The sequence below is a fragment of the Prionailurus bengalensis genome, chromosome B3, assembly GCF_016509475.1.
Source record: "Prionailurus bengalensis isolate Pbe53 chromosome B3, Fcat_Pben_1.1_paternal_pri, whole genome shotgun sequence".
Taxonomy (NCBI): domain Eukaryota; kingdom Metazoa; phylum Chordata; class Mammalia; order Carnivora; family Felidae; genus Prionailurus; species Prionailurus bengalensis.
In genome coordinates, this window is record NC_057355.1 from 101,213,305 (window position 1) to 101,238,069 (window position 24,765).

The 24,765-nt window shown below is 36.2% G+C and overlaps 1 protein-coding gene across 1 annotated transcript in view; it reads right to left on the reverse strand.

Moving 5' to 3' along the window:
- Window positions 1-24,765, reverse strand: part of FERMT2 (FERM domain containing kindlin 2) — an 84,921-nt gene that overhangs the window by 33,729 nt on the left and 26,427 nt on the right. Inside the window, 2 exon segments of the mRNA XM_043556176.1 lie at window positions 18,550-18,663; window positions 18,666-18,782. Of these exon segments, the coding sequence (XP_043412111.1) occupies window positions 18,550-18,663; window positions 18,666-18,782 (231 nt within the window).

Consider the following 24,765-nt stretch of genomic DNA (forward strand, 5'->3'; position numbering starts at 1 on the left):
ATAAATAAACAACTCATACAACTCAATAACAAAAAAAAATCCAATTAGAGGATCTGAACAGACATCTTCCCAAAGATACACAGATGGCCAAAAGGCACATGAAAAGATGCTCAACACCACTAATCATCAGGGAAATGCAACTATAAATCACTATGAGATATCACCTTACACCTGTCAGAATGGTTATTATCAAAAAGACAAGAAATAATACGTGTTGGAGAGAATAGGGAGAAAAGGGAAACCTTATGCACTGTTTAGGAATGCAAACTGGTGCAGCCACTATGGAAAACAATACAGAGGTCCCTTAAAAACTTAGAACTATGACATGATCTGGCAGTTCCACTACTGGGTATCTATCCAAGGATAACGAAAACACTAATTCAAAAAGGTAGCTGTTCACTGCAGCATTATTTACCATAGCCAAGATATGGAAGCAAGCTAAATGTCCACTGATAGATAAATGGATAAAGAAGATGTGGTGTGTGTATAAACACACACACACACACACACACACACACACACACACACACACCACACTCTGGAATATTACTCAACCACAAAAAAAGAATGAAATCTTGCCATTTGCAACAACATGGATGGACCTAGAGGATATTATGCTAAGTGCAATTAAGTCAGAGAAAGACAAATACCACAATTTTACTTGTATGTGGAATGTAAAAAACAAAACAAAACAAAACCAAGATGTAGTGATACAGAAAACAAACTGGTGCTTGCCAGCAGAGAGGGGAGTTAGGGGGGTGCAATGGGTGAAGGAGGATCAAGAAGTACAAACTTCCAGTTATAAAATAAGTAAGTCATGGGGATGTAATATGCAGTATGGGGAATACAGTCCATAATATTATATTAATTTTGTATGGTGACAGATAGTAAGTGCCCTGTGGTGATCATTTTGCAGTGTATACATGTGTTGATTCAGTATGTTGCATACTTGATACAAATACAATATTTTATGTCAACTATACCTCAATAAAAAAAAAAACTTTCTATTACATGGTAGCCATCATTCATTCTGTATGTTGTAAGTTACACATGACACATGAAGTAAATTTAAGTACTTTCGTATCATTACCAGATCTGAAAGTTTTAGTCGATTCAAACTTTTCTGCCTTGTATCAAATGGGTATAAATTTCTGTGTTTATCTTACTCATTTTCATGTGAAGAATCTGGTAAGAGGAAAAAATGGCTAAATGACAGTAACAAAAAGAATTAACAGCCCATATAAATAGATACAGAATATTATGTTACATACCCTGTCCATAAATTGTTGCAAGAATTGTTAAGAAGTCAGTTTTACCTAAATTGAGCTAAAGATTCAATGGAATCTTTGTCAAATTTCCAACTTGATCTTTTATACAAGATGACAAATTGATTGTAAAATTCGTATGGATATGAAAACAATCCTAGGATAGTCCAAGCAATTTTTAAAAGACTAAAGTTGGAGAACTTACACTACCCAATATCATATAGCTACTGCAGTTAAGACAGTGCAATTATTAGCTACATGATAACATGTATATATGAAGAGGAACCAGAAGCAGACCCACATATAAGTAGTCAATTATCTTGGACAAAGGTGCCATGGCAATTCAACAGGAAAAGAAAATCTTTTTTCAATAAACAGTGCTGAATGAGAGATTCATACATTAAATGGATCATAGACTTTAAAAAAGTAGACAAAGATTTCTTACATAGAACACACACATTCCACAAGAAATTGTCCTTTATTAAAAAACAAATAGGGGTGCCTGGGTGGCTCAGTCGTTCGAGCGTCCGACTTCGGCTCAGGTCATGATCTTGCAGTCTGTGAGTTTGCGCCTCAGGCTCTGCGCTGACAGCTCAGAGCCTGGGGCCTGCTTCAGATTCTGTCTCTCTCTCTGTTCCTCCCCTGATCACACTCTATCTCTCTCTCTCAAAAATAAAATAAAAACATTAAAAAAATCTGCTCTTTGAAGAATACTGTTAAAAAAAGGCAAGCTGTATATTGAGAGAAAATATTCACAAAACATATTACATATATTTGACAAAGGACTTGTATTTAAAATTTATACAGCTCAATAATAAGCAGACTAATGGGCCAAAGATTCGGATGAGCACCTCACCAAAGAATATATAATGGTCAAGAAGCACAGAAATACTCAACATTATCGGTCAGTGAAATGCAAGTTAAAACTGTGAGACATTATGTGCCCACAGAGTAGCCAACATTAATAAGATTGATAATACCCAGTGTTGGTGAAGATGTGGGGAAGGAACTGACACTCTCATACTCAGCTGGAGGGAATGGGAAACATTTCTGAAAATTGTTTGGCAGTTTCTTATAAAGTTAAACACACAACCCAACCATTCCACTTGGAGGTACTAACTGAAGAAATTAAAAGCACATATGTAACAGCTTTACTCATAAAAGCCAAAACTGGAAATAACCCAAATTGATAAACGAAATGTGGTATTTTCAGATCAGTGGAATACTACTCACACTTTGGAGCACAACTCGTAAGTAAAAAGGGAAAACTGATACCTACAGTAACATGAATGTATCTCAAAATCATTACACTAAGTGGAAGAAGCCAACTAGAAAAGCATATATCCTACATAATTCCATACATAAAATTGCAAAAAATGACAACAAATCTCTAGTGACGGAGCAAATAAATGGTTGTCTGACTAAAGTTTGAGAGCTAATGCCAATATTCTCTATCCTAACTATCATATCCTCAAATTGTATACTTTAAGTGGGTACAGTTTATTGTACACCAATTATACCAAAATTAGATTAAAAAATAAAGAGTGTAAAGAGGAGAGCCAAGAACAAACGAAAATGAAAAATGGAGCAGAAAGGAGGAGGACCAGTCTATGTATCTGGCAGCACTAATGCTCACTGTATGTCAGGGTCTGAGTAGAACAGACGACGAAATACAAAAGGACCGCATAACCTATGATGTTACAGACTGCTAAGTTACTGGATCAGAGTTTTATACATGGCAGTTTGTACCTTCAGGAGCTCACAATATCCATTAGATTCAATCCAGTATTACAAAGTCAGGAAGCTTTTTGTTTGTAGGGGACCCGAAACTAGGAACGGAGCAGACGGGTGTAGAGCTGGTGAGACACAATCTGAGGCACAAGCGCACAGAACAGCTAACCGAATCCTGATCTCAGTTCTACTACTTATTAACTGTGACTGTGGACAAGCTACTCAGCCTGCCAGCGTCTGAGTTTTCTCACCTGTGAAATAACAGTACCTCAGGAGGTGGTTGTGAAAATTAAATGATTGATACGGGGCCTGGCACATAACAAGTACTTCCTATTAGGTATTAATTTTTTTCTCTAATTTTCTCTATTAAAAAATATACAATTATGGCAGAAATTTGAAAATTATAAAAGTGGTTGAGTCACTTAAAACCTATTCTTGAAAAATGGAGTATGACTATGTATATAAGTGATTATTTTAATAGATGTATAAAATTCCACTGTGTAAATGCAGTATAATTCAATGATTCTTCTAATACTGAACCCATGATAAATAATGACTTTACAAATATCTGTGTACATATACTCTGATTTCTCTACAAATATCTGTGTACAAATATCTGTGTATTTTTCCACATTTTATTACTTCAACAATTCACTAGAGTGGAATTACCAGATCAAAGGTTATAATAATTTTAAGGCAAAAGTGGAACAAGATGGGCATATGAGTTATTTTAAACTGGGCATTCCAGTTTATATGCAAACTGGAAAAACAGTGTATTTCCTTGTTTTAATTGACATTTATTTATTTACTAGTCATGTTGAACATCAAGAGTTTTCAGCCATTTATATTTCCTTTGCTCACGTTTCTATTAGGAGTCTTCAAATCAAAGTTAATCTGTATGTAAACTGCAAACCACACTGGACTTTCTTTTTTTGAAAGATGTATTTTATATATACCGTATCCCATGTTTAAAAAATAAGTCCAAAAAAATCTTTTAGTAACTATATGGTTTTTTGGTTACTCTGTTGGTTATTTGAATTTTATTCTTAGGAACACTCTGGTCCAAGTCATGTTTTTGTTTTATTCTGTATTAACAGGCTATTTTCTGGGGAATGTTTTTCTGAAATACAAAAACAGAATTACCAGAAAAACTGTCCTGAACAGACATGTTACAAGAGAATAGGTGAACACAACTGTTCTTTAATAATTACTAAATTTGGGGGAAGTACATTTTAAGTACTAAGCGGCAGAAACCATGTTAAAAATAAATGCTTGTTCCTTAAGTTCTCTCTTTATCTAGAGAGGGAGAGAGTGAGTACAAGCAGGGGAGAAACAGAGAGAGGGAGAAAATCCCAAGCAGGCTCCATGTTGTCAACTAGGGCCAGAGGTGGGGCTCAAACTCAGGAGCCGTGAGAACATGACCTGAGCCAAAATCCAAGAGTCGGATGCTTAACTAACTGAACCACCCAGGTGCCCCAAACTTTGTCACTTTCTTAGAAGCCTCCAGGCATAGCTGATTTCTTTTTAAAGTTAGAAATATTGCAGCATATTGTTTAGCTAAAGTTACCCAGTTAAAAATCAGATTCTCTTCATTCTTGTATATTCAAGGTATAAAGTTTATCAACTTATCTTCCAATGCGGTTTTTGAAGTTTAATGGATTAGCACTAATTGCTATGATTATGTAGATTCAGAAATTCTTAAGATATTTCAAGTGTATCTTTTGAGCCATAGTTATCTTATTAATAGAACTGAATCACCATTTTCTAGAGTACTTTTAAAAGAAACAAGATTTAACATGCTAAGGGACCAAATCACTTATGAGTTGCATTTTCAGTTCTCAGTATACCCTCAGCTCTAAATGCCATCACTGCCATGGTGGGAGAAAACAAAGGCATTAGACAATCCCAAGCTTCTAAATAATCAGTTGACTACACTACTTCAGTATCAAGTGGGGGCAGGGTGGTGATGGTAACCTATCTCTCCACCCATTGGTTCCCTCAAAGTAAATCATGTGCTGGTAAATGATGAAAAATCTAGAAAAGTCTAGAAGAACATACAATGAGTCACACCTGAGAGATAGGACATGCCTCTGTCACAATTCACCATAGTCAGGTTTAGTGGAAGAGGGGAAGGCAAGCATGTTTAATTTGAAAAGGCATCCCAAATGTTTCTGGCATGTCCCTTCTGCTTGAAAATCACTACACTACATGAGTCATCCTTTGAGATTTTTGTTCCTAGGTCATTTCCTGTCCAGTTCACAAACCAGCTATTAATGTTATTAGAAGAATGAATCCTGTTAAGTATAACTAGCTTTCTGCTCAGTCATAAGCATATAAAAAGGTCATAAGCATATAAGAAAATCATAACCATATGTGTCCAGGACAATTGCTTGTGAAGTTAAAAATAATACTCATAATACATGCTTTGGTCATACCCCATACACTCTCAGTGACTCAGGGCTTCCAGCAGCTTGTTTTATAAAAACTCTAGTGATGGATGTTAACTAGACTTACTGAGGTGATCATTTTACAATGTATTCAAATATCATTATTTTATATATCTGAAACTAATGTTATATGTCAATTATATCTCAAAAAACATTAAAACAGGGTAGCCACTGGCTATACGTGAAGGTGGTTTTTTCATTTCATTATAATGAAAAAGCAAAGTAAACCTACACCCTCCACATAAGACACTAATGATTTCATTCACACAGGAATTTAGGACTGATTTACTTACTGTGTCTTGTATCAAGAAAGACTAAACTGGTGAATTTTGAAATCTGAATCACATGTAAAAGTGGGCCAGGTGAAGAACATAACTAATTAAAGTTTATACTTAACTAAAATATACCTGGAGGACTAGGAGATATTTTGTCTTGAGACTTTCTTGTTACACATCTGTATTGAGCTGGTGCATTAATTCTCACTCCTCTCCAAAATCATACCAAAAAAAAAATATATATATATATATATATATACAGACACATACATATAAAACATGTACTTATAAGGACAAAAAGAATGGGAGAAAACAGCACATAAAAAAGTCAGAAAAACTTGGGGAGACATAAGCCAGATTGGGAGAGTAGTCAATGATGTAACAAAGTGGAGAAAAATAAAATTAAGGGGTTTGCAAAAGGAGATACCAATGGGAAATAAAGCTGACTCACAGTACCAAACATCAAGCACTGAAAACAGACATGAAAAATGAATCCGGTCCCATAATGGATTAAACTTACCTCCTAGATACATGACCTTTAGGATTTCTTAGAAGAGAATCTAAACAGCCCTAGGGAAAAATCTTTTAGATAGTGACATTTGATAAAGCTTACTCGGTAGCTAAATATCCTACAGAGGGGTGACAAGCTAAACCTATTGGTATTTGTAGTGCCCCATTATTAAGTATATGAATGGACAATCAATGATTGATAGACATTTGATAAAGGAGTCTGTGGAGGGTTACAATTCTAGAGATAACTCCTTAAAATTTCTGTCCCTGGTTATACACAATCATACGCTAATCTAGAGACTGCTGAGAAGAGACTGCAAATGGAATGAAGACTACTAATCATCTGATTTAAGGGAGATTATCCGGATTCTTTCTGTGGGTCCAATGTAATCATACAAGGTCAGCCAAACAGAAGAGGAAGGCAGTAGAGTGAAGCACAGGAAAGAGGAGCCAGAAGGGAGGGCCAGACAGATGTGAAGAGCTAAGGACTAGACTTGCTATTGCTGGCTCTGAAAATGGAGGAAGGAAGCCACCTGTTAAGGAATTTGGGAGGACTCTAGAAGCTGAGAATGACCTCTCACGACAACTAGGGGTAACCCTGGTCTCTACAGTCACATGGAACCAAATTCCACCATGAAGAATTCTTTCTCAGAGACTTCAGGAAGGAACACAGCCCTGCTAACACCTTACTTTCAGCTTTATAAGACTAACTAGAAGAGCCAGCTGAGCCACACTGTGCCCAGACTCTTAACCTATGGGAACCATGAGCTAATAAATTTGTGTTGTTTTAAGCTGCTAAGGTTATGGTAAAATTTGTTATGGCAGCAATGGAATGAACTCACAGAGCTTCTAACATGAAAAAGACCTAATGAAAAGAAAAGCAACTTGTGAAACCAGAGATAATACAGAAAATAGAAGAACAAAACAAAACCTTCTTAAATACAGTTCTTAGTAAGACAATGACATCTATGACAGATGAATAGGATGTTATAAAGAACAGCTAAAGATTAAGAAAGATCTTAGGAGATGCAGTGAAAGCAGTTCAAAGAGGGAAATATATACTAATATATACCTCAAGAAATAAAAAAAGTCAAACAATCTAATCTTACACATAAAGGAACTAGAAACAGAAGAACAAAGCACAAGGTGAGTAGAAGGAAGGAAATAAAAATGAGAGCAGATATAAATGACATAGAGCCTAAAACAAAAGATACCATATGGTTTCACTCTTATGTGGATCCTGAGAAACTTAACAGGAACCCATGGGGGAGGGGAAGGAAAAAAAAAAAAAAAAAGAGGTTAGAATGGGAGAGAGCCAAAGCATAAGAGACTGTTAAAAACTGAGAACAAACTGAGGGTTGATGGGGGGTGGGAGGGAGGAGAGGGTGGGTGATGGGTATTGAGGAGGGCACCTTTTGGGATGAGCACTGGGTGTTGTATGGAAACCAATGGGAAATAAATTTCATAAAAAAAAAAAAATAATAAAATAAATAAATAAAAGAAAACAAAACAAAAATCAATGAAACAAAGAGGTGGTTCTCTGAAAAGATAAACAAAATTGATAAACCCTTAGAAGCATCAAGAAGAAGAGAGAAAGGACCCAAATAAAAGCAGAAATAAAAGAGGAGAGGTAACAACCAATACAGTAGAAATGCAAAGAATTATGAGAGAATACTAAAATTACAGGCCAACAAACAACCTAGAAGAAATAGATAATTCCCAGGAAAATACTATCTTCTAAAACTGAATCAGGAAGAAACAGAAAATCTGAACAGACTACCTGTAACAAAAAATAAAACCTACCAAAACCTACCAAAAAATAAAAGTCAGGACCAGATGGATTCGTGAATGAATTCTATGAAATATTTAAAATTTTTTTTTCAACGTTTTTTTATTTTATTTTTGGGACAGAGAGAGACAGAGCATGAACGGGGGAGGGTCAGAGAGAGAGGGAGACACAGAATCGGAAACAGGCTCCAGGCTCTGAGCCATCAGCCCAGAGCCCGACGCGGGGCTCGAACTCACGGACCGCGAGATCGTGACCTGGCTGAAATCGGACGCTTAACCGACTGCGCCACCCAAGCGCCCCCTATGAAATATTTAAAAAAGAGTTAATACCTATTCTACTCAGAGTATTCCAAAAATAGAAAGAGAGAAAGGTTCCAAATATATTCTATGAAGCCACATTACACAGATACCAAAAACAAAGACACCACACAAAAAAAGAAAACTACAGACCACTATCACTGATGAACGGATGCAAAACTCCTCAACAAAAACTACTTTCAACAATACATTAAAAGGATCATTCCCCATGATCAAGTGGGATTTATTATGGGGATGCAAGGATGGTTCAATATTCACAAATCAATCAACATGACACACCACATCAACAAAGCAAAGGATAAAAATATAATCATCTCAACTGCTGTGGAAAAAGCATTTGACAAAATTCAACATCCATTCATGATATAACTCTCAACAAAGTGAGTGTAGAGAGAACATACCTCAACATAATAAAGGCCATCTATGAAAAGCCTATAACTAATATTATACTCAGTGGCAAAAAACTGAGAGCTTTTCCTCTAAGATCGGGAACAAGACAAGGATGTCTACTCTCACCACTTTTATTCAACAGAGTACTAGAAGTTCTAGAAACAGCAATCAAAAATAAGAGGCATCCATACTGGGTACAGTAGAGGTTAAACTGTCACTATTTGCAGATGGCATGATACTATACACAGAAAATCATAATGACTTTGACACATAACTACTAGAGGTAATCAGTAAAACTGTAGGATACAAAATTAATACCCAGAAACCAGTAGTATTTCTATATATATTTCAATAATGAAATAACAGAAAGAGAAATTAAGAAAACAACTCTACCTAATAATTGCACCAAAAAGAATAAAATACCTAGGAATAAACTTAACCAAAGAGGTGAAAGACCTATACTCTGAAAACTATACAGTACTGATGAAAGAAACTGAAGATGACACAAACAAATGGGAAGATACTCAATGCTCACAGACTGGAAGAATTAATATTGCTAAAATGTCCATACTACCCAAAACAATCTAAAGAGTCAATGTCACTGCTATCAAAATGCCAACATCATTTTCACAAAAATAGAACAAACAGTACTAAAATTTGTATGTAACCACAGAAGACCCTAAATGGCCAAAACAATCTTGAGAAAGAAAAACAAAGCTGAAGGTATCACAATTCCAGATTTCAAGATACACTACAAAGCTGTAGTAATCAACACACTATGGTACTGGCATAAAAACAGATGCACTGATCAATGGAATAGAGAACCCAGAAATAAACCCATGCTCATATGGTCAATTAATCTGTGAAAAAGGAAGCAAAAGGGGGGGGGGGCAGCCTCTTCAATAAATGGTGCTGGGAAAACTGGATAGCTACATGCAAAAATAATAAAACTGGACTACTTTCTAACACAAAAATAAACTCAAAATGAATTAAAGACCTAAACGTGAGATCTGAAACCATAAAAATCCTAGAAGACAATGTAGGCATTCTCTGACAATGACCATAGCAACGTGAAGCAAGAGAAACAAAAGCAAAAATGAGACTACACCAAAATAAAAAGCTTTCCACAGCAAAAGAAACCATCAACAAAACAAAAAGGCAACCTACCGAAAGGGAGAAGATATTTGCAAATGATTTATCCAATGAGGGGTTAACATCCAAAATCTATAAAGAACTCATATAACTCAACACCAAAAAAAACAATCCAATTAAAAAATGGGCAGAAAACCATTCGAATAGACCTTTTCCAAAGACATACAAATGGCCTACAGATGCATGGAAAGATGCTCAACGTCACTAATCTCCAGGGAAATGCAAATCAAAACCACAATGAGATATCACGGAACACCTAGTCAGAATGGCTAAAATCAAAAAGACAAACAGCAAGTGTTAGCAAGGATATGGACAACAAGGAACCTTCATGCACTGTTGGTGGGAATGTAAATTAGTATACTCACTGTGGAAATCAGTATGGAGTTTCCTCAAAAAATAAAAAATAGAACTACCATATGATCCAATAATTCCACTACAGGGTATTTACCCAAGAAAAATGAAAACACTAACTTGAGAAGATATATACACCCCTATGTTTATCTGCAGCATTACTTACAATAGCCAAGATATGGAAGCAACCTACATCCACTGATAGATAAACAGATAAGGAAGATGTGGAGTGTGTATGCATATATATTACACATTATATATCTGTGTACACACACACACACACACACACACACACACACACACAAATATTATGCAGCCATAAAAAGGATGAAATCATCCATTTGCAACATTATGCTAAGTGAAATAGGTCTGAGAAAGTACAAATACCATACGATTTCACACATATGTGGAATCTAAAAAAACCAAATCAATAAACGAACAAAAATCAGAATCAGACCTAATAAATACAGAGAACAAACTGATGGTCACCAGAGGGCAGGGGGTTGGGAGGGATGGGTAAAATATGTGAACAGTAGCGGGGGATACAATAGCATCATGTATAAACGTGTTGAATCACTATGTTGTACACCTGAAATTAACATTGTGTCAACTATACTCAAAAACTTAAAAGAAAAAAAAAAAAAAGAAAAGAAAGATCTTGGGTATTAACAGTGGGAGAGGGAGTCCTTTTTGTTTTCATTCTTTTTTTCTTTTTGAGGTTCAACTTACGTAAAATCCACAAATCTTAAGTGTATTCATGAATACCTGAGTAACAAACATCCAGATAAAATAGAAAACATTGGAAATTTTAATTTGATAGTCACAATAAAAAATCCAATAGAAGACATGTTAAGTCAGGTAAAAGAATGAATCCAACAACAATGCCTAATCAATTACTAGTAACAGAGAGAACAGAGAAAATAAAAAAGAAGAATTAGGGCATATTACCATGAAATTTCAACATGGCAGAGAAAAGAAAAGATCCTGAAATTAGTTTCCAGAAGGGGAAAAACAGTTTACAAAAGGATGAAAATAAAAATTAAGAACACCATCAGGACTATTACTAGCAACACTGAAAGCCAACACACAACTTAATAATACTTCCCAATTTTGAGGAAAAATAATTTTCAAACCAACAATTCTATCAAAGGACAAAATAATGTTAACATCTCAAAAATTTACATCCCATTCACTTTTTTCTTACTGTGCAGATGATACAGTCCACCAAAATAAGTGAACAAATCAATACTGGGGAAAATGCAAGGATTAAATATGAGAGAGGAGAAGACATTGTGCCTGGAGGATGGTAAAGGGAAGTCCTGGAGCCATGACTACATACTTGAGACTAGAAAACATCCACTTCAGATTGGAGCAGGAGTACTGAGCGGCTTCAGAGTTTGTCTAGGGAAAAAAAAGGGGGGTGGGGGAGGGAGGGAGGAAGGAAGGAGTAGATGATATCATAGAGAATGTAGAATACAGAAGAATCAGCAACTGATACAGGTTGAAAACTAAGCAAATGATAAACAAGAAGGCATATGAGAGGATAAAGTATACACTTTGGTTCACCAAGTAAAAATATATACCTTGTTGAAATAATGTAAATAGTAATTATTTAGTCAAAAATTATAATAGTTATGATAAGGGAGAAAAGAAACATTTCAGCAAAAAGAAGTGAACAGATATCTAAAGCTGATAAAATCAAGAAATAATGGTATATTATTTAGAATTATGGAATCAGGGGCACCTGGGTGGCTAAGTAGGTTAAGCATCCAACTTCAGCTCAGGTCACACTCTTGTGGTCTGTGAGTTCGAGCCCTGTGCTGGGCTGGCTATGTGCTGACAGCTCAGAGCCTGCAGCTGGATTCAGATTCTGTGTCTCCCTCTCTCTGCCCTTCCCCCACTCACATTCTGTCTGTCTCTCAAAAATAAACAAACATTTAAAAAATAAAAAAATAAAAAAAAGAATTATGGAACCAAAAGTCAGAAACAATAAAAGAGTAGAAAATGGCACTAATGTGAATAGGAGTTGGGGAGAAAGAGGGCAGAAAAGTGATTTTATAAGCCATTTTTTTCTTTTTCACGTTTTAAAATTAGTGTTAGTTAACATAAAGTGTAGTATTAGTTTCAGGAACAGAATTTAGTGATTCATCAGTTACATACATACCTGGTACTCGTCACAAGTGCCCTCCTTAATATCCATCACCTATTTAACCCATTCCTCCCCTCCCCAACCCTGTAAGTCCTTTTTGACTTTAACTCAATATAAAAGAGGCAGGAAAATACAACCCCTTACTAGCTATTAAAGGGGGAAAAAAGAAACTAACAGAAGCAGAAACAGTCTAATTTATGAAAATACTTTTCATTTGGTATCCTTTTTCTTCTACCTGAAAAACTTCCTGTAACCTTTTCATGGTTCAGGTCTGCTGGTGATGTCTTTCACCTTTTGTCTACAGAAGTTCTCAGTGTTTGTCTTCATTTTATTTTTTTTAATTTTTTTTTTTCAACGTTTATTTATTTTTGGGACAGAGAGAGACAGAGCATGAACGGGGGAGGGTCAGAGAGAGAGGGAGACACAGAATCGGAAACAGGCTCCAGGCTCTGAGCCATCAGCCCAGAGCCCGACGCGGGGCTCGAACTCACGGACCGCGAGATCGTGACCTGGCTGAAGTCGGACGCCCAACCGACTGCGCCACCCAGGCGCCCCTTGTCTTCATTTTAAAAAGATTTTGCAGTTGGGTAAAGAATCCTAGGTTTTCTCAATGTTTGTCTTCATTTTAAAAAGATTTTGCAGTTGGGTAAAGAATCCTAGGTTTTTTCCTGCAATAATTTTCAGATGTCTTCCTATTGTCTTCTGGTTCATGTAATTTCAGAGAAGTCTGTTACTATTCTTTTATTTGTTCTTCTGTATGTTTTCTCTGTTAGCCTTTGAGGAATTTATCCTTATTCTGGTTTTTGGCAATTTAATTCTGATGTATCCTGGCACAGTTTTCTTCAGGTTTATTCTGTTCTAGGATCATTGCATTTCTTAGATCTGTGGGTTTATGGTGGGTTATGGTTTAAACCATCAGTTCTTCAAATAATTTGTGTCCCTTTCCCCAACTCCCATTCTTTGTGGGACTCTAGTTTCATGTATGTAGACCGATTAATCATTCTATGAGGCCAGCATTATTTTTTTTTTTTAACTTTTTTTTTTTTTCAACGTTTATTTATTTTTGGGACAGAGAGAGACAGAGAATGAACGGGGGAGGGGCAGAGAGAGAGGGAGACACATAATCGGAAACAGGCTCCAGGCTCTGAGCCATCAGCCCAGAGCCTGACGCGGGGCTCGAACTCACGGACCGCGAGATCGTGACCTGGCTGAAGTCGGACGCTCAACCGACTGCGCCACCCAGGCGCCCCGAGGCCAGCATTATTCTAATACCAAAAACCAAAGGCATTATAAGTAAACTATAATAGGCTAATATCTACGCAAAAATCTTCAACAACATATTAGCAAGTAGATTCCAACAATGCATAAAAAGAATTATACATTGTGACCCAGTGGGATTTATGCCAACCATACAAGGGTGGTTCAACATCCAAAAATCAACATAATTCATCTCATCAAAAGACTAAATTTAAAAAAAAAAATCACATGATTATACCAAAAGATGTAAAAAAAAAAAAAAAAGACAAGGTCTAATACCCATTCATGATTAAAATCTCAGTAAATGAGCATAGAGGCACATTTCTCAACCTGATAAAGAATACCTACAAAAACCTTTCAGCTAAGGACACACTTAATGGTGATAAAGTTGGAAGTTTTCCCACTAAGATCAAGAGCAAGGCAATGATATCTCTCTTACCACCGCCTTTCAATACCTTACTTGAAGTACTAGCTAATGCAATAAGAACAGCAAATAAAAGGTATACAGACTGGGATGGAGAAGACTGTCTTTATTCACAGGTATGATCATCATCCCTATAGAAAATCTGAATGCATCAACAAAAACTCCTCAAATAATTATAGCAAGGTTGCAGGACACATAGTAAAGGTACAAAAGTAAACTGCCTTCCTATGTACCAGCAATGAACAAGTGGAATCTGAAATATAAAACATGATACTATTTTCTTAAATATTTTTAAAAATTTTTTAAATATTTACTCAGTGTTGAGACAGAGACAGAGAGCATGCAGCAGAGGGGCAGAGAGAGAGAGGGAGACACAGAAACCAAAGCAGGCTCCAGGCTCTGAGCTGTCAGCACGGAACCCAATATGAGGCCTGAACTCATGAACCGTGAGATCATGACCTGAGCCAAAGTCGGATGCTCAACCAACTGAGCCACCCAGGTGCCCCTAAAACATGATACTATTTACATTAACATACACAAAAAGAAGTACTTGTGTATAAATCAAACAAAATATGTATAAGATCTAAATGAGGAAAACTACAAAACTGTGATGAAAGAAATCAAGAAATAAATAAATGGAGAGATGTTCCATTTTCATGGATATGAACACACAATATTGTTAAGATGTCAGCTCTTCTCAACTTGATCTACAGATTCAATGCAATCAAAATCCCAGGAAGTTATTTTATGAATACCAACAAACTAATTCTAAGGTTTATGTGGAAAGGCGAAAGATCCAGAATAGTCAACACCATATCAAGAGAGAAGAATAAAGTTGGAAGACTGATGCTACATGACCTGGAGACACACTATAAAAGTAACATAATCAAGATAGGGTGCGACTGGAAAAAAAAAAAAAAAAGCGAATAGATCAGTGGAACAGAAATATAGTGCCCAGAAATAGACCTATATAAATACAATCAACTGTTCTTTGACAAAAGAGCAAAGGCAATACAATGGAGGAAAGATAATTTTTCAATATATGATGCTAGAACAATTGGACATCCATGAGTAAAAAATAATTTAGACCCAAACCTTACACCCTTCACAAAAATTAACTCAAAATGGATCACAGTCCTAAGTGTACAATGAAAAACTATAAAACCCCTAAGTAACATAGAAAAAAATCTAGATGACCTTTGGTTTACTGATGACTTTTTAGATATGATGACAAAGGCATGATCCATGAAAGAAATAACTGATAAGCTAGACTTCATTAAAATTAAAATTTTCTGTTCTCTGAAAGAAACTGTCAGAGAATGGAAAGAAAAACCAAACAGTGGAATATCTAATAAAGTACTGTTATCCAAAATACACCAACTCTTAAAATTCAACAATAAGAAAACAACTGATTAAAAAATAGGCCAAAGGGGGCGCCTGGGTGGCTCAGTTGGTTGAGCGTCCGGCTTTGGCTCAGGTCATGATCTCTCAGTTCATGAGTTGGAGCCCCATGTTGTTGGGCTCTGTGCTGACAGCTCAGAGCCTTTAGCCTGCTTCGGATTCTGTGTCTCCTTCTCTCTCTCTCTGTGTCCCTCCCCTGCTCATGCTCTGTCTCTCCCTCAAAAAAAAAAAAAAAAGGCCAAAGACCTTAACAGACACCTCACCAAAGAAGATGTACATATGGCAAATGAGCATATGAAAAGATGCTCCACATCTTATGTCATCAGGGAAATAAAAATTAAAACAATAAAATGTCACTGCACATTTATCAAAATGGCCACAATCCAGAACACTGATACCACCAAATGCTGGTGAGGATTCAGAACAATAAGAACTCTTACTCATTGCTGGCACAAATGCAAAATGGTACAGCTACTATGGAAGACAGTTTGGTGGCTTCTTAAACAACTAAACCTATTTTTACCATGTGATCCAACAATCACACTCCTTAGGGTTTACCCAAAGGAGTTGAAAACATAGGTCCATACAAAAACCTCCACACAAATGTTTATAGCAGCTTTACTTACTAACTACAAAACTTGGAAAATATCTAAGATACTCTTCAGTAGTTAAGTGGAGAAATAAAGTGTGGTACATCCAGATAATGGGATATTACTCACTGCTAAAGAGAAATAAGCTATCAAGCCATGAAAAGATACGGAGGAAACTTAAATGCATATTACTATACAAAGGAAGCAATCTGAAGAGACTACATAGTGAATGACTCCAATTGTAGGATATTTTAGAAAAGGCAAAACTGTGAAATAACTATAAAGAGATTAGTGGCTGCTAGGGTTTGGGAGAGAGAGAAGGATGAATAGACAGAGCACAGAGGATTTTTAGGGCAGTGAAACTGCTCTGCATGATACTATGATAGACAAATGGCATTATGCATTTGTCCAAACCCACAGACTGTATAATACCAAGAGTGAATCCTAGTGTAAGCCCTGAACTCTAGATGATAATGATGTGTCCACTGTAGGCTTATCAACCGTGCCACTCTGGTGTGGGATGTTGACAGCAGGAGGTTGTACATGTGTGGGGACACAGGGTAAATGGGAACCCTTTGTACTTTCTGTTCAATTTTGCTATGAACCTAAAACTGCTCTAAAAACTAAAGGTTTTTCCCTTTTTTTTTAAAAATTTTTATTTTAGAGAGAGAGCATGCGAGTGAGGGGCAGAGGAAGAGAGAAAGAATACTAAGCAGGCTCCACACTCAACACAGAGCCCCCTACATGGGGCTTGATCCCACGACCCCAGGATCATGACCTGAGCATGTCAAGAGTTGGGACACTCAACTGACTGAGCCACCCAGGTTCCCCTCCTCTAGTTTTTTAAAACACAAGAACTTTAGATGGCTAATACGGATACGAAAACATACTTAGCTTTATAAATTAAAATGAAATACTGTTATTTTTTCACTCAAAGAACCAAACACTAAAACCCAACAATATTCAAGTGTTAGTGACATTTTGGGACAATGGATTTTCATATGTTGATGGTTGGAATGTAAATATTCATGATTTTATTTTCCACGCTTTCAGTTAACTGTGGTCTGAAGCAGATGATCCTTCTTCTGACGTATCATCAGGTCAGTAGTAGCCTAACTCTATGTTACAATGCCTACATCATTTGCCACACTTCATCTCATCATGTAGGCATTTTCTCATCACAAGTGAAAATACAGGACAATAAGATATCTTGAGAGAGAAACCAATTCATAGGACATTTATTGCAGTATATCTTTATAACTGTTCTACTTTCTTATCTATTATTAATCTCTTATTGTGCCTGATTTATAAATTAAACTTTATCAAAGGTATGTATGTATAGGAAAAAGCATAGTATATATAGAGGTACAACTATCTGTGGTTTCATTCTTCTACCGGGGCACAAAATTGGGGGACTACTGTATAACCAACCACTTGAGAAACTCGTGCATACAAATACAAAACTGCAAAAAAACAAAACAAAACAAAAAACACCCACAGAGCAATGGCAGTAACATCTTGTTTATGGATATATATACACACACAAATATGGATAAATTCATGTGCATGTGTGTGTTAATGTATTTTTAAAAGTACTAGAGGAATACACAGTAACTTATGATACTGATACCTTTGTGAAGGGAAATTATGAGAATGTGACTCAAGAAGTTTACCTATATTATTATCACTTTTTAAAAAGAAGTTTTGCAAAATGGCAAAAATTTCAGGTATTAATTCTAAGATAACAGGAATTAGGTAATTTTTATATAATTCCTTATACTTTTCTGTATTTTATTTTTTCCAAAAAATTCCATTAAACATAAAAAAAAACCACTGTAATTTCAGTCATTAGATCAAAATAGTAATGTCCTAAAGCTCCCCTAAACCTATGCTACATCAGAATTATGTACCAGTGATAATGACAATAATTCACATTTTCTCTGATCGTTGAATACTTTCTGTCATGACATAACTGGGTCAGCCAAAAATAATCCACATTTCATTTCAGAAGGCATAAGAATTACTATAAGACAGTTCAAGTTGTAGACTGCTTAAGGAAGACAATACTCATAGTCATTTCCTTAAGAGCTGTGTCAGGACCTTCAGTGAAAGAAGTGACACAATCTCCCTGAATCACTAAAATCAAAAGGAGACTTACATGAAAGAAAACAATGCAAAAGCTACACTCTGAAAATAATGCCTTTTTTCTTCTCCTTCCCAAGAAATAAATTAAGTCATCAGAATGAAGTATTACATAATAATACATACCTGATACACTTCTAGTAAGTCAAGAGCCTATGTTAGACTCCTCCTGATCCATCTTACCTCAACTATTTATCTTAAAGGAATACAAAACTTTAAAGAATAAAGTGAAAAATGAACACACATATACAAACATAGATAGCTCACCCCAATCCCTATTCCATGAAATAAGCTAAGGGTCAATATCAGTCATATATATGTCACACAACTCATAATTTCAAGAAGAATTTAATACTTACTAAAAGTCTTACAGATGTCAGAAACAGCTTTGAAGACTCTATCAGAGAAATTCACTTTCACCTTCACATACTTCATGTTGGGAAGTTGTAGGCGGAGAAGTTTGTGCTGGGGGTGAACTGAAGCTTGGCATCTGCCTGAATGCCGTACTTATCCAAGGTCCAATGTGTTTTAAGAAGCCAAGTTTTCTTCTTTTCCCACCAGAGAGCATGGTCAGACCAATCTTTTTTTACGTCTATAAAAAAACAAGCAATAAATAAAACACTTAAAAAAAACCACTAAGATTACCTTAAGAGAAATTACAAGAGGAAAACGAAATTGGGTGTTTAATACAAGCAACTAATTAAATACTAAGTGTCTTTATGTGATAGGTACAAAAGAAATAATAAATAGCTGAGAAAACTCCCTCTGCCTATGAAAGGCCATAAACAAGGTGGCTGAGGCCATATACAGGATAACTAATGCTTACATCAGGTGCAATATGGGACACACAGCATGAAGGGTGACACTAGAGTCACTCAGAGAACAAGGAGAACCCTGGGGACTAGACTCAGAAAAATTAATGAGGTTGAGTTGGTAGGTTCTGAGCCCAGCTTTGAGGAATGGACACTATTCTGATAGGGCAGGTGAGAAGGCTGAGGTTTGTTTATGAGGCTGCAGATGTGTGCTGAAGTGCGTAAGGAGTACTGAAGAGTAAGATGCGGAATCAAAGTGAACAAAAACGAATATCCTAGGTGAAGAAGAGCATGTGAAACAAAACCCATGAGTAAGAGAAAACAACAACAAAACCCAAGAAACTATATCCCAACCATAAAGGCTGTCCAAGTAACTTACAAGTTACACTGACCCAACTCCCTCCACCATATTTTGATACAAGCATAACAGAAAACATTAATACCTGTTAAACTATTTTACAGCCTTCTGCAATTATATTAGATGAAATCAAATTAAGGAATAAACACAAGATCTGGCTTCCCTCAATAAAGCAGATCATAACAAAAAACCCTGCAAAATAAAATCCAACCTCAGCTAGTTTTTATTTTTTTCTAACGTTTATTTATTTTTGAGACAGAGAGAAACAGAGCATGAACAGGGGAGGGGCAGAGAGAGAGGGAGACACAGAATCGGAAACAGGCTCCAGGCTCTGAGCTGTCACCACAGAGCCCAACGTGGGGCTCGAACTCACGGACCGTGAGATCATGACCTGAGCCGAAGTCGGACGCTTAACTGACTGAGCCACCCAGGCACCCCTTCAGCTAGTTTTTAAACAGCAATAAAAGTAGAGACTTTTTAGATCACTTATGCATTGAAGTAGGAACTAAAAATGGGGACAGGATATTTCAAAAAAAGAGTAGCCAAACAAAGCCTTCCAGGGGAAGAAAAAAACCTGGAAAATAACATTCTTGCAAGTAAAAACAAAAGCTATTATTATAAAAAGCTCATTTTAATACAGATTTTAAAAAGCATTGGTCAACTTTAAAAACACGAGCTTAAAAGCATATACTAGTATGAAACTCTTTTTTTTTAAAAAAAAGGCTTATTTATTTATTTTTAAAGAGAGAGAGAGCACAAGCGGGAAAGGGGCAGAGAGAGAGAGGGAGACAGAGAATCCCAAGCAGGCTCTGTGCTGACAGCACAGACACGGGGCTCAAACCCACGAACGAATGCACAAACAATGAGATCATGACCTGAGTCAAAATCAAGAGTCAGACACTTAACTGGGCCACGCAGGCACCCCAATATGGAACTTTTTAAAAACACAACTCGTATACCTGAAAGCCTCATGTAGTAAAAAATAAAATTTCCACATTGAATATGTGCCTAGAAACACTTTCTCTAATGGTAAAACTTACATTACATGATTGAACTACTCATTGTGACAGAAAACACATCACAAGTGGAAAAAGACTTTCAATTCTCTAGATGTTAAAAAAAAATCCATTAGTAAGTACTTTAATGGGAGAACTATAGTTACTTGCAAGATTATATTGCCATTTTGAAATTCTGGGGAATTTGGGAAAACCCAATCATGTTATTTGAAGTTTGGCTGTGGAAATATATGTAACTCCTGTCTTATAAGCACTCACTTGTATCTTAAATTATTTTCCAGCACAGGATTTGTCAATTAACTTTTAGAAACCGCAAATCTGATCCAGCTCACAGAAAATCACCAAGGTTGGGACCTTTTCATTTACTGTGAGATAAATTGTCACACGTTATAGAGAACCTAAGGCAGAAAAAGATGACCTGCAAAGAATGAACCGAGTTGAGTAAGGCTGTACTGAACTAATGATAGGTAGGCATACAATACTTTCTTCCCCATACCTCAGTCCATTCGCTATATTGTACTCTGGTGCCAATGTCAACCATTAAGGAAGCCTTATCTCCCACTGGGGAGAGAAGGGAAGAAAAAGCCGTACCCTACTAATTACAGCAATAGTCTGCAAACACAGACTTCTATCATTTGGGTTCCCCCAAAAGGCAAACCTGAGATGAGTACTTTGAGGGGAAGCACACTTGAGGGGATTAAGAACAGTAGAAGGATGGAGAAAAGTCTATTAAGGGTTCATTGACTGCTGTGGATAACTGGAGTTCAGTTGTGCTAGAGACCCTCCAAGGAATTATGTAGAACATGCCTAAGAATTGTCCCCACTAAGAAAAGAGAAGCTGGGGTATCTAACAACTTTCTTGGTTAAAGACTGCTCCCAGAGCCATTAAATTCCTCGTACTTTCCGGCTGTCATGCTGGCCACCATTCACTCAGGCAGAGCAAACTCACAAAGCCCCAAATATTTGTATCAGGACTTCTACAGAAAAACTTTGTAGGCCCCTGATGAGATGAAAATCTCAACTTTGCATTAAGTAGCCTTCAAACTCTAACCCCAGAAACAGGTACCTCCCCTGATCTTCCTCTTTAAGAATCTGACCCTCCCCATCTATTCCACCTCCCTTTCTCACAACAAAGGAGCAGCCCACCTGCATCCATCAAGAATAAACGTAGATAAGATCCAAAGATTATGTACTAGACATCCTATGAGTAGACTGTTCACCTATAGAAGAAAATCTTATTGACTGGTAAGAGCACTCTTTTTTTTTTTTTTTTATCCACAGAAAATGTGATTAACAATAAAGAAAAATTACACAAAATAAAAGCAGAAACAGGACACCAAAAAAGATCAGAAGTGTCAACAGTGCACATGCCAAGAGACAAAAACCGAGAAAAGCAGGCATTCTGACAGCAAAAATTGTAGACATGTTGGAAGATGGGATGGCTGGACCCTGGGAGACTGTGACATAATGTTCAAACAGGATTTTTGGTAGCATTCTTAAACACCAGGAACCTAATTGGCTTTAATTATAGGGTAATTGCTACTACAGAATAAGAACAAACAGCATCCATAAAATATTACTTCAACAAATATGCACTAAACAAATACAGTGTGCCAGAGGTACTGTTCTAGTACTACAGACACAGTGAGGCTAAGAACAAAGTCCTAGCATCTTTGAAGAAGGCCAATATAGTAGAGGGAGGCAGTGAAGAAAATAGGTAGGAGATGACATCAGAGAACTAGTCAGGAGCCTTGTAGGTTATAAAGTGGTATAACTTTTATTATGAGGATGAGAAGCCACTAGAGCAGGGGCTTTCAGCCTGATATTAGAATTATCTGAGCAACTATTCAAATATACTAATGCCTGGACCCAGCCCAAACCATTCTTGGTGTGTGTCTAGAAACTGGTTTTAAGCAGGGGAGTGTTAAGTTTCAAAATCTTTACTGATAATTTTGAAGAAATGCAGAGGTACAGGTGCGCAAATTGAGAGTGACACTGAGAGACTGGGTAAGAAATTAATGTGGGAGTGGAAATGATGAAAGTCTGAGTGCAATGGCTGGGCAGTGAGGAAACAGTAATAAGGAAAACAGAGAGCTTTTCCTGAGTATTTTGTTACAGTAAGGAGCACAATAATGGATGGCAGATGGACAGAAAGGGATGGCAAGTCCAAGGAGTATTTTTAGTTTTGTTTTTAAGAAGGGAAAGCTGTTACATACCATTTAAACAGAGACTGGAATAATCCTGTGAAGCTCAAAATACATTAACAATGACCATCATTCCTTAATTTGTTCTTCAACAGTCACTGTGTCACAGTTTGACTTCAAAACTTTTTAGAGACTTGACTGAGCTCTCTTAAATACGCAAAACAATGTTTTCTCACCTTCTAGAAAATCTTCCTTTGGTGTTGGCTTCGTATTATACTATGTATCCTACTTTGAAACTAATATCTACACGTCAAGTCCCACAACTGGCTTGTGATATCCCCTAGGATATCACAAGAATATAGCTATTCTATTCAGAAGCAGCAAAGACAAATTTTATACACTGATCAGAATCCTGAGAAAAATGATATTATACCAATTGAGAAACATTCACCAAGGCAAGCATAAGAGCCAACTGTAAAACTGAACAAATTTCGTGTGTTTGTGTGTAAAGCAGTGTATCTTGGTGCAACAGCTCTTGAAAGTACTTAAGTTATCTAGTACATTACAGTACAGCTTGTCTCTACAGTGACAAGTTAAACCATAACATATGCAACTGTAACTGCCATAAACACTATGTGCGCAAGGGCAGATTTCACACAACACATATGTTTATATATTCCTCCAATTAAAGACTGAGTAGAAGCATAAAAACTTTATGTTGATTTTATTTATTTACTTATTTATTTATTTATTTATTTGAGAGAGAGAGAGAGAGAGAGAGAGAGAGAGAGAGAGAGAGAACGAACGAGAACTCAGGGGAGGGGTAGAGGGAGAGAGAGAAAGTCTTAAGCAGACTCTATGCCCAGCATGGACTGACTCGGGGGTTGATCCCAAGACTGTGAGATCATGACATGAGCTGAAATTAAGAGTCGGACACTTAAACTGACTGAGCCACCCAGGTGCTCCTATGCTGATTATAAAAGTAAAATGGACATCTATAAATAATTCTGAATAAATAATGAAAAGCAAATGAAAATGCTACTGATTAGTAAAATAATGGTTTATTGTTTTGTGTGGTATTAGATTTATAAAGAAACGTTTGCATAATCTAAAACTTTAGAACAACTTTCCATGTATGTAACTCCCTTCTACATCAAAATCTAGGCCTTGCACCAAGTTCAAAACAAACATTTCTGATTTTTCAGAATGGCAGCCTTGGTGTTTCAAACACAGCATCAGACAACTGAATGTAACACACACACACACACACAGGAATAATTGGCCTAGTACTTGCCACGCATGGGAGGAGTTAGCAAGCATCACCATAAACGGCCTTGTTTTATCAGCATTATAAAACCATTCAAGGGGTAGATCACGCTCAACCACGTTCTAATGGTCAATTTTTCCAATGTTACAATTTTCAGTTATATTCTAGGTATAGTGTAACCACCTCCTTTTATTTGGTATATTGTGATTTTATTTATTTTTTTATGACTTAAAAAAATTAAATGTTTTCTTATAATTTTTCTCAATTTAAAAATTTTTTTACAACTCATAAAATTTTTACATAATTCAAACTTTCATATCAGTTACAAATACGGTACAAAGACCTTCCCCCCCACCGAACCATTCATTCATTCATTCATTCATTCGTTCATTCATTTTACCCTTTTAGAAAAGTTTATTTATTTAATGTCTACACTCAATGTATAGATGTACAGGGGCTCAAACTCATGATCCCAAGGTCAAGAGTCACATGCTCTTCAAACTGACCTGCCAGGCACCCCTATTTAACATATTCTTTTTTTTTAATTAACTAATTTTTAAAATTTTATTTTTAAATTTACATCCAAGTTAGTTAGCACATATGGTATACTGTGATTTTAAATTTTGTATCTAGATAGTCAGAAGCAACACACCACAAATACAAACCTTCTCAGAAAAAAAAACCTAAGGGAAAATATACAATAAAGTCACTGTTTGTTTTCTTTTTTTAGGGGACAAAACATTATTCATCAATTTTGCCTTTTTAGTAATTTTTTAGAATTCAAGAACTATTTTTAATTTCATATACCCAATAAAGGTCTTCTATAATAAATTTTATTAGTATGTGCTGATTTTTCAAAATATTTTGCCAACACCGAATAATGTATAGAATTGTTGAATCACTATGTTGTACACCTGAAACTAATATAACAGTGCACATTAATTATACTGGAATTTAAAAATAAGCTTTTTATTTCAA